General features: G+C 41.7%; 1 protein-coding gene across 4 annotated transcripts in view; it reads left to right on the top strand.

The window, feature by feature from the left end:
• Positions 1–6,017, top strand: part of LOC105178665 (2,3-bisphosphoglycerate-independent phosphoglycerate mutase) — a 9,290-nt gene extending 3,273 nt beyond the window's left edge. For all 4 annotated transcript variants that reach the window (XM_020699339.1, XM_011102185.2, XM_011102186.2 and 1 more), the window contains exons 4-10: positions 2,899–3,049; positions 3,237–3,440; positions 3,713–4,137; positions 4,269–4,461; positions 4,556–4,651; positions 4,985–5,140; positions 5,712–6,017. In XM_020699339.1, coding sequence (XP_020554998.1) covers positions 2,899–3,049; positions 3,237–3,440; positions 3,713–4,137; positions 4,269–4,461; positions 4,556–4,651; positions 4,985–5,140; positions 5,712–5,876 — 1,390 coding nt within the window. In that variant the 3' untranslated portion in view covers positions 5,877–6,017. The remainder of the gene's footprint in view (positions 1–2,898; positions 3,050–3,236; positions 3,441–3,712; positions 4,138–4,268; positions 4,462–4,555; positions 4,652–4,984; positions 5,141–5,711) is intronic.

The raw sequence follows: 11,845 nt of genomic DNA, 5'->3' as shown, positions 1-11,845 counted from the left end.
GAATTATTTTCCGGTTTTGATCATCCCAGAATCTATACCCAAATTCGTCAGTCCCATACCCAATGAATGTACATTTAATCGACTTAGCATCCAGCTTAGTCCGATCATCGTTCAAAATATAGGCTGAACAACCAAACGTACGTAAGAAAGAAAGATCCACTTTCTTACCACTCCATACCTCTTCTGGTATCCTGTTGTTCAACGGGACAGAAGGCCCTCGATTGATCAAGAAAGCAGCCGTGTTGACTGCATCTGCCCAAAACATCTTTGGTAGTCCGCTCTTCAATCGCATGCATCTCGCACGCTCATTCAGTGTTCTGTTCATCCTCTCAGCAACGCCATTTTGCTGAGGTGTCCCCGGGATTGTTTTCTGCATTCGGATTCCATGGTCGGCGCAGTAATTCTTGATACCTTCACTGTTGTACTCGCCACCGTTATCCGATCTGAGACATTTCACTTGTAGACCTGTCTCATTTTCCACTAGTGCCCTCCATCTCCTGAATGTATCAAAGGCATCAGATTTTCTTTTTAAGAAATACACCCATACCTTTCTAGTGGAGTCATCGACGAATGTCATGTAGTACGTTGATCCACCAAGAGATGACACTGGTGCTGGCCCCCACAAATCGGTGTGAACAAGCTCCAACTTTTCTTTCCTCGGAGTTCTTCCTGTGGTCAAGAAGCTCACCCGCTTCTGCTTTCCGAACACGCAGTGTTCACAATGACCCACCTCCACCGATTTTAACTCGGGCAACCGTCCTTTCGACTTCAGCACGTTCATTCCTTTCTCGCTCATGTGGCCCAAGCGATTGTGCCACAGGTTAGCCTGCGATACAGTTCCTGCAAAGGGGATGTTTGAACTGGATCCTCCCGCCATGTAGAGCGTTCCCGACTTTAGTCCTCGAGCCAAAGTCATTGCTCCCCGACTGATCTTCCACTTCGCGTCTCCAAACGTCGTGTGGAATCCATCACTATCCAGCTGTCCGACTGAGATCAAGTTCCTTTTCAGTCCTGGTATGTGTCTCACATCATGTAGGGTCCAGCATGACCCATTCGTTGATTTGATCCGCACATCTCCCTTTCCTACAATCTTGAGGGGTTTGTTATCTGCAAGATAAACTAAGCCAAAATCACCTGAGGTGTATGGCTCCATGATGTCTTTGTTGCTGCATGAGTGGAATGAGGCCCCTGAATCCACAACCCAATCATCGGAAGAACTGCTCACACTCAACAAGAGTGCATCCGTGATCTCCTCCGTCGCGGCATTCGCTGTTCGGCCCTCCTTTTCCTTCTTTGGCGCCCGACATTCGCTTTTCATGTGTCCGGGCTTCTCGCAGTTCCAGCACACCATCTCCTTCTTGCCCTTGTTCTTCCCCCTGGACCTTGACCTTGACCTTCCACGGTATTTACCCCGTGTGTCAGGTCTCCCTCTGGACTCTGTATGTAGTGCAGAGCCAGATGATCCACCCGTTTGCTTTCTACGGGTTTCCTCGTTCAACATCATGTCTCTGATGTTGTCGAACTTCATCTTCTCCTTCCCAGACGAAGTGCTCACTGGAGTAACAACCACATCCCAACTGTCAGGTAAAGATGAAAGCAAAATTAACGCTTTTACCTCATCGTCAAACACGATATCCACAGACGCCAGCTGTGTCGTGAGTTGGTTGAAGTCATTGAGGTGATCGGCCACCGACTTCCTCTCCTCCATCTGCAACCTGAATAGTTTTTTCATCAGCATAACCTTGTTCATTGCTGAGGGTTTCTCGTACATATCGGCAAGAGTCTGTAGAATTCGTGTCGTGCTCTTTGCTCCCTTCACATGATAGGCGACATTTCGAGAGAGCGACAGGATTATTGCGCTCATCGCGATCGAGCACTCTGTAGGACTTCCTTCGTGCTCTTTGCTCCCTTCACATGATAGGCGACATTTCGAGAGAGCGACAGGATTATTGCGCTCATCGCCTTTCGATCGAGCACCTTCCATTCTTCATCACTCGTCTTCTCGGACTTCTCTGCAAGTGGTTCGTACAAGTCCTTCCCGTACAGGTAGGCCTCCATCTGCATACGCCAAAACCCAAAGTCGGAACCATTGAACCGTTCGACTGGAAACTTTCCCTCCATCTTAACTCCTTGAACCAGGCTCTGATACCAGTTGTTAGGAAATGGATCGGGTTAAGATGGATAACAGGTGGAATATGAAGGCGATAAAAGACACACGAATTTGTTAACCCAGTTTGGATATAAATCCTACGTCTGGGGGCGATACCAAGCCAGGAGAAAACACTCAAAGAGGAGGAAAATTGAGGAGTACAACACACACACACTTGTATGCAAGTCTTCACCACACGTGAAAAACAACACTCACCCTCGTCTCAACTCTTTCTTTTCTCTCTACTCTATTCTACTTTGCTCTATAAAACAATGCTAATAAGAGTAGTATATATAGCCATGACTTATCCTTTTTCCAACTCAACTTTGAATCGGGTTATCCTTCTCCAACTCAACTTGGGAATTCTAAGTTGAATCAGGTTATCCTTTTCTTCTTCAAATCAATCTTCACAACTTAACAAAATGCATCAAGGGTTAATCTGGAAAATTTAAGATGTTGATTCTGTCAAGTGGAATACTATGATGTTTGCTGCTCGCTAATCTTTGATGAAAAATAAGGAAAAAATACAATGGTTGATGCTTAGGGAAATTTTATTGAGATATTCTGTGTGTTTTTCTCTAGTTGCAACAGTTGCTAAATTGGCTTCTAAATGGTGCATTTACCGTCTCTGTATTTGGTGGGTGGGGGGGATTGCGATACACGTATGAACGGGAACAACAAAACTTACTTAGGTTTGTATCCTCAAAGGGAGTCATGCATTGACATTTTGTCATTTCCCTTTTGTTTAGTGCGAAGCTCGTTGATATTGCTCTTGAAACCGGTAAAATCTACGAAGGAGAAGGTTTCAAGTACATCAAAGAATGTTTTGAAAACGGAACTCTACACCTCATTGGATTATTGAGTGATGGAGGTGTCCACTCTAGGCTTGACCAGTTGCAGGTACTTTCATCTTCTAAATTTTGTCAAAATTTTATTGACCATCCGGATAGAGAAACACTATAGTCGTCCATTAGTTCTTTCATTTATGTGTCCAAGTGTTTTAATTTTGTTGACCTTTTTCTTTTTCTACATTAATGTTTTGCATATAAAGAGAACTAATTGTGTATCTCATAATATTGGGATGCAGTTGCTGCTTAAAGGTGCTAGTGAGCATGGTGCTAAAAGAATCCGTGTTCATATTCTCACAGATGGACGTGATGTGTTGGATGGAACAAGTGTAGGCTTTGTTGAAACTCTTGAAAATGATCTGGCAAAACTGCGTGAGAAAGGTATTGATGCCCGGATTGCATCTGGCGGAGGTCGCATGTATGTTACAATGGATCGATATGAGGTAAACCTTTAACATTACTGTCTTGGTCATGTTTGTCCTATAAGGTTTATTCTGATGCTTTTAGAAGTAGTTGAATTTAGATCATAAGAGTTCGATCATCTATATAAGTACAGAGGCATGGGTTATATCAAACTCCATTAATCTATCTATTCAAGAATTGATTGAATCTGTGTAACTGTTTCTCTGCTGTATTTTCTTACTTATACAAGTTTTCTTGTAATGAATCTGCGAAACTTTTCCCCACATAACAATACATTTCTGAACTTTACCAGAATGATTGGGATGTTGTGAAACGAGGTTGGGATGCCCAAGTGTTGGGAGAAGCACCCCACAAGTTTAAGAGTGCCGTGGAAGCCGTTAAGAAGCTGAGAGAGATTCCTAACACAAACGATCAGTACTTGCCTCCATTTGTTATTGTTGATGATAACGGGAAAGCCGTTGGGCCTATTGTTGATGGTGATGCTGTTGTAACTTTCAACTTCCGCGCTGATCGTATGGTTATGATAGCCAAGGCACTTGAGTACAAGGAGTTTGATAAATTTGATCGAGTTAGATTTCCTAAAATTCATTATGCTGGAATGCTTCAATATGATGGTGAACTGAAACTTCCCAGTCATTACCTTGTTTCTCCTCCGGAGATTGAAAGAACATCCGGAGAATATTTGGTGCATAATGGTATCCGAACTTTTGCTTGTAGGTAAGTGCGTGGCAGTTCAATTTACTAAGATCTGTTTCATGTAGCGAAAGTTCCTATTTACTGCTTCCGTTTTCATTTCTATATCATATTTTAGGCATATATCCTCAAGTTATTTGCTGTTGTGGTTACAGTGAAACTGTTAAATTTGGCCACGTCACATTTTTCTGGAATGGAAATCGCTCAGGATACTTTAACCCAGAAATGGAAGAATATGTCGAAATTCCAAGTGATTCTGGCATTACATTTAATGTCCAGCCAAAGATGAAGGCTTTAGAGATTGGTGAGAAGGCAAGAGAAGCAATTCTTAGCCGCAAATTTGACCAGGTAATTCATTGATACCTTTTTCTTTTGAAGGCTGATGGAAGAATTTTTCGACATGAAAAACAATTTATGGTAATGAGCATTGTTCACATTGAAGGTACGTGTCAACCTACCTAACGGTGACATGGTGGGACACACCGGTGATATTCAAGCAACAATTGTGGCTTGTAAGGCTGCTGATGATGCCGTCAAGGTAATGTTGAATCTTCATTTCGTTTTTCTAAGTATTCTCTAGTTTAGGAAAATTTGTTTGGACTGAGGTAAGCAATAAAATTAGTGCGTAACACCAGTGCATTGGTTGTTGATAACACGAGCAGTCTGCTATATGTATATTTATTTGGTGGTTGGAGAAGTGCATTATTGATTTAAACAATGTCCATAATATGCTCTCATGTATGTTGCAACGTTGAATGATGGGTGGGCTAACAATGTTCAGTGTCTCATCAGCTTGTAATTGTTAAGGATGATTTTCATACTCGGTACTTAAACTAATGCGATTATCTGCGAATTGTGTTGATTTGCACAGATGATCCTTGATGCAATAGAGCAAGTTGGTGGAATATATGTCGTTACTGCTGATCATGGGAACGCCGAGGACATGGTGAAGAGGAATAAGAAGGGGGAGCCTCTTCTTGACAAGAATGGCAACATTCAAATTCTTACATCTCACACTCTGCAACCCGTAAGTGATTTATTTTTCATTATTCTTCTTCTTAAAAGGTTGTGTTAATTAGGTTGTACAATTTTTTAGATAAGAATTTTGTGCTCAAAATGTTTCAAGCAGTTTTGCCCATTTTACTGGTCTTTTCAAGGTTGTCATTCAAGATAGACTTGCGTGGAACTTTGCTTTGCAAACCACCATGTAATGTGAATGATGAAGGATGCTTGGCCTAACGTTACATTTTGGCATAAAATTTATAGCTAGGAATATATCTGTAATTTTACCATGTTTTACTTTCCAGATGCCTCAGATATGTACTGTTATTGTATCCTCTCTATCAAAATTGTATAAAAATCCTGTCAGAGTCGAAGTAGTTTGATTGGCAGGTGGAGACAGGAGCTATGTACGTCTAAATTTCATAAACATGCGTGTTCTTCTATTCGTTTTTTTCCTTATTTTCGTCCCTATATTTTACAATTTGCCTTGCGAATGTGTCTTGTGTTGCTTTCTATGACGTTCCCCTTTTATTGGAGTCTCTTTTACTTGCATGTTGGATTGTTTTAAATGATTTTCGACGTATTACCTTGTGAAGGTTCCCATAGCAATTGGTGGGCCTGGGCTGGCGCCCAGTGTGAGATTCCGCCAAGACATTCCCAATGGTGGGCTGGCGAACGTAGCTGCAACAGTGATGAACTTGCATGGATTTGAGGCACCCGACGATTATGAGCCGACCCTAATTGAGGTTGTCGACAAGTAGATTAGCCGAGAGTAACATCAAATTTTTGCATAGGAGGACGGCACGGGAATATGCGATCTGTTTTTAAATAAGAACAGACTAGTTTATGATTACTATTGTAAGCGGTATTGAACGTTGAGATATTGCTACTTGTCAATTGGACGATTTGGAGTACTTTACTGTGATAAATGAGTTCTTGTGCCAATGTAAAAGTGTGTGAGAACTGACATTTTTCGATATATTCATACTGCACAGGCTAAAAAAATGAACTTTTGGTAATTACATAAACACTTGTCATGTATTTGCAGAAAAAAGAGATGGGGAGAAGATGAAGAAGTTTGGGAAGAGAAAGGACAAAAAACTTCTTAAAATTTTCATTGAAAAAGCACTGAATTCTCCAACTTCATATATATAGAACCAGTACAAAAAATCATTAATCTCAAAAATTGATACTTGAATTGTAAAAGCAACAATGGACAGCTCCTCTCTGGTTCTTTCCTCTTTCAGCTATGCCAGCTCCAGGTCTTCAGAAATGGCCACCCATGCGTGATCCAGAACTCGCCACGTGGCCTCCCTTTGAGCTTGCGTCCGCTTTCGAAACAACGTCGTTCTCAGCCTCAATCCCCAATTCATCCTTCAACCTAATTGAATGCGAACGGTGTCGTTTCCCTCAGAAATCCCCAATCTGGCATTTGAATTCATCCCACCCTCAATCAGAAGATTCTGTTTAGTTCTCTTCATCCAACGGCTTGAGCTTGAAGTCACGTTTTCAGTTAAAAGCATGACATTTCTCCTTCCTTTTTTTGCTCCTTCTCCCCAAGGATCAAACTCTGAAAATTTTGTAGTCATAGTATGATAATCCTCCAAAGTAGCCTGTTCAAGAGTGGAATGCGACCAATCAATGAGGACGTGTGGAATCCCAACGTTGTTTCTTGGAATGAGCCTGCGTGCTAAGATTGCTAAGGGGTAGACTCTGTACACTTCATCTTCAAGTTCTGGCAAATTTACAGAAGGTATATATTTAGAGCCAATCTTCTTTTTTAAAAGAGAAACATGGAAAATGGGGTGTATCCTTGACTCCGGTGGAAGAGCCAGCTTGTAAGCCACCTTCCCAATTCGTTCAACCACCTTATAAGGGCCAAAATATCTTATAGAGAGCTTCAAATTCTTCCTCAGAGCTACAGAAGCCTGCTTATATGGCTGCAGTTTGAGGAAGACTTCATCCCCCACCTCAAACTCTCTCTCAGTTCTTTTCCTGTCTGCATAATTCTTCATCCTTTGCTGTGCATTCTGGAGATTCTCCTTCAGCAACTGAATGATCTTGACCTTGTTTAACCAGAATTCTGCAAGTGTGATCCACTGAGACCATTTCTTTGGGTGTTGGTGACACATGCATCTGAGGTAGGTCTCCAAACACTGGTTTACCCTCTCAGTCTGACCATCAGTTTGAGGGTGGTAGGCAGTGGACATATCTAATGATACTCCTGTTAAGTTGAATAGTTCCCTCCAAAAATGACTGGTGAAGACCTTGTCCTTATCAGATACAATACTTGCAGGAAGACTATGTAGCTTATAAATGTGTTCAGGCAATGCTAGCTGCTGTGTAGTGATGTTTTAGAGCAATAAAATGGGAGTACTTAGTTAACCTATCCACAATCACCAGTATGACTTCCTTCCCGTCAGATTTTGGTAGACCTTCTATGAAGTCCATTGAGATACATGACCATGCTTGATCAGGTATGGTCAATCGTTGTAGCAAACCTGGATATGCCTTGTTCTCACTCTTTGCTCTTTGACAGGTCTCACACTCCCTTACCCAAGTGTGAACTTCCTCCTGCGCAGTTGGTCAAAAGAATAGTAGCCTCAGTCTTTGCAAAGTACCTGTAATTCCAGAATGCCCTCCTAGGGCAGAATCATGCACTACTTGTATGATTTTCTCCTCATCTCTCCATGATTGCCCACACACATCTTGTTCCCCTTTCTTAGGATTCCTGATTCATACTTGTACTCAGGATGAGATTGATTATCAATGATCTTTGCCTGTATTATAGGTTGGAATAAGGGGTCTTCCTTATAACTCATTTGAAGTTCTTGCATCCACAGTGGCAATTGAGTGGAAATGGCATGAATTCCTCCTTCTAGTGAAGAATGCTCTACCTTGGAAAGAGCATTAGCTGCCCTATTTTCATTTCCCTTTTTATATTGAACCTCATAACTCAACCCTAACAGTTTGGTTACCCACCTTTGCTGCAACACTGAATCCACTCTTTGATCCAATATATGCTTAAGACTCTTTTGATCAGTTCTAATAATAAAATGGTGCCCTTGGAGGTAGTGCTTCCACTTGGTGACTGCTAGTAGAAGAGCCAAGAACTCTTTTTCATAAGTGGACAAGCCTAGGTTCTTAGGGGCCAAGGCCTTACTTAGATAGGCAATGGGCCTTCCCTCTTGCATTAATACTGGCCCAATCCCCTTCCCACATGCATCTGTTTCCACTATGAAGGGCTTAGTGAAATCAGGTAAAGCCAACACAGGGGCAGTAGACATCACAATTTTTAAGTGATTGAAGGCATCTTCATCTTCTTTGTTCCATAAGAATCCATCTTTTTTCAGCAATGTAGTGAGAGGCTTGCTCAAAAGTCTATACCCTTTTATAAACTTCCTGTAATACCCTGTTAAATCCAAGAATCCCCTCAATGCCTTGAGTGTAGTAGGTATGGGCCAATCCTCCATACACTGGACTTTCTGTGGATCAGTGGCCACTCCCTTATCTGAGATGATGTGCCCCAGATAATCTATTTGAGATTGAACAAATGAGCACTTGCTTCTCTTGGCATAAAGCTTGTGCTCTCAATATTTCCAGTACTTTTCTTAAGTGTAGTAAGTGATCATTCCACCCCCCACTGTAAATCAAAATATCATCAAAGATTACCAGTACAAATTTTTTGAGGAAAGGTTCAAATACCTGATTCATTAGAGCCTGGAATGTGGCTGGAGCATTTGCACAAGCCAAATGGCATAACAAGAAATTCATAATGACCACTGTGAGTTATGAAGCTGATTTTTGAGATATCTTCTTGCCTCGTTCTGATTTGGAAGTAACCAGACCTCAAGTCTATTTTTGTGAAAAACTTGGCTCCATGTAACTCATCCAACAGTTCATCTATCACAGGTATAGGAAACTTATGCTTGACTGTGAGTCTATTAAGATACCTGCAGTCCACACACATTCTCCAACCTCCATCTTTCTTTTTAACAAGCAAAACTGGTGATGCAAAGGAACTTTGACTTGTTCTGATAATCCCACTTTTCAACATCTCTTGTACAATTTGCTCAATTTCAATTTTTTGGCCATAAGCATACCTGTAGGGAGGTTGCTTCTTGGGAATGGCATCAGGAATAAAGTCAATTCTATGCTCTATTGTCCTCATGGGAGGAAGAGATTGGGGTTTCTGGAAAACATCATCAAACCTCTGTAGTAACCTTTGTATCATTGGGTCCTCAACCTCCTGATCAGTGCTGGTGTGAGTAGCCAACAGTTGGCTCATCTGATAATGAGTTTTCCTTCCTAGCAACTCACTCAAGAGACCTACAGATGTAGCTCTTGGTTCCCACTTTCTATTCACTGCCTGGAGGGTGATTTCCTTCCCCCTTGTGAGTCACAGTAATGGTTAATTGGTGGAAGTCCAATTTGACAGGGTTGTGGTCCTCCAATCAATCACAACCCAGCACAAAGTCATATCCTCCCAACTTGAGTGTTCTGATTGGATAAGAGAACTGAGTCCCTGTGGACAAAGGGTTTTGCTCACTAATTTATAACCATTAGCTACACTTACTTTCATTGGAGTGGTCTCCTCAGTTTTCAAATCCAAGGCCTTCATCAGCTTTTCATTTATAAAACTGTGGGTGCTGCCACTATCAACCAGTATCTGGATTTCCCTTCCATTCACATGCCCTTTTACTCTCATTGTTCCATGACTTAGCTTCTTACAAATGGCATTCAGTGACACTGCCACATCTTCTTCTTCTGTACCTTCATTTTGTTCTTCTAACTGACCAGTGTCCTCCTCATATGCTTTCACCTCCTCTTTGTTCATAAGGACATAGGAATACCTTACCTTGCACTTGTGCCCAGGTACAAAGACTTCATTACAGTTGTAACATAGATTCTTCTCCCTCCTGGCCCTCATTTCAGCTTCAGTTAATAACCTCCTTGGTTGACTATTCTCATTTCTAGCCTTATAAGCTGGTTTATAAGATGGTTTATACACAGGGGCCTGTTCACAGGCCTGTATGCAGCTTTCTGTGGATTGTTTTATGAGTTTGCAGAATTCTCTTGATGATAGCATCAACAACAGTCTCTTGTTTCCTTGCAAGCATGATTGCTTGGTTAAGGGTAGTAGGTCTCAGTGTGGCTACGTATCCTTTAATCTCCTCTTTCAAACCACTAATGAGTTTCATCATAAAAAATTCTTCATCTAGCTGTTTGTTAAAGATTAACATCTGAGCTTCTAACTCCTCAAACCACTCCAGGTATGCTTGACAGTGGTTTCTTGATGCAATCTGTTAAACTCTGTGACCACTCTTTCATAATCCAAATCCTCAAACCTTTCTAGCACATTGACAATCAACTCCTGCCATGTAGGTTCACCTCTCTTCTCTACATGGCCTTGGTACCACAACTCAGCCCTGCCTTGCAAATGAATCGAGGCTAAAGCCACCTTTTGTCCCTCGGGGATCATCTGGAAATAGCGTGTACACCTTCTGATCCATGCCCTGGCATCCTCACCATTGAAGAGTGGAAATTCCATTTTGTGAATAGAGTTGTAACCTGCCATTTCAGAGAAGCTAGTATTCTCTCCCCCTATTATTTGCTGTGGTGCTATGCGTGAAGATGAGCCCCTTTCAACCCCAGCAGTTAATCCTTCTCCCAATATGGATTTGTTTATGTTGTAGCTTTGGAGTTGTTCAACCACACTTTGTAGTTGTTGTTGCACTGCTATCAGGGTGTTTTCAATGTTCACTACTACAGACTGCAAGCCTTCATGTGCCTCAGTTAACTGGTTTAAGCGTGCGTGTGTTTGTTCTTCAGCTACTTGCCTCTTGACTCTTTCATCAACTAACAAAATGTCTGTTTTCTTATGAGCTTCTTGCAGCTCCTTCAGTCTGGTTCCGTCTGCCATTGTTGTCCAAGGATCGAGTGGCTCTGAGGCCAATTGTCACGTATTTGCAGAAAAAAGAGATGGGGAGAAGATGAAGAAGTTTGGGAAGAGAAAGGACAGAAAACTTCTTAAAATTCTCATTGAAAAAACATCAAATTCTCCAACTCCATACATATAGAACCAGTACAAAAAATCATTAATGGAAATTACAATTCTCAAAAATTGATACTTGAATTGTAAAAGCAACAATGGACAGCTCCTCTCTGGTTCTTTCCTCTTTTAGCCATGCCAGCTCCAGGTTTTCAGAAATGGCCACCCACGCGTGATCCAGAGCTCGCCACGTGGCCTCCCTTTGAGCTTGCGTCCGCTACCGAAACGACGTCATTCTCAGCCTCAATCCCCAATTCATCCTTCAGCCCTAATTGAACGCAAATGGTGTCGTTTCCCTCAGAAATCCCCAATCCGGCATTTGAATTCATCCCGCCCTCAATCGAACGGCTCTGTTTAGTTCTCTTCATCCAACGGGTTGAGCTTGAAGTTGCGTTTTCAGTCAAAAGCGTGACAACACTTAACGAGGCTTGGAATGGGTAATAAGCAACTCTTTGGAGGTTTCAAAACTCGAGTTTCTTGGCAATTACAAGAATTCAATTTTCCAACAACTAAGCTGAATACTTAATTTAATGAACGTATACGTTCTTGTACTCGGTTGTTCTGGTTCGACGTGTATGATGCACAAACACGGGCAAATATATATTAATATGTGTTGATTCTTAAATGTCTATGATGTATAGATACGAGCATGATATATATTAATATGTGGTGACTCTT

This window comes from Sesamum indicum, linkage group LG16 (genome assembly GCF_000512975.1).
Source record: "Sesamum indicum cultivar Zhongzhi No. 13 linkage group LG16, S_indicum_v1.0, whole genome shotgun sequence".
In the NCBI taxonomy this organism is placed as follows: domain Eukaryota; kingdom Viridiplantae; phylum Streptophyta; class Magnoliopsida; order Lamiales; family Pedaliaceae; genus Sesamum; species Sesamum indicum.
This window is presented reverse-complemented; position numbering and strand designations above follow the sequence as displayed.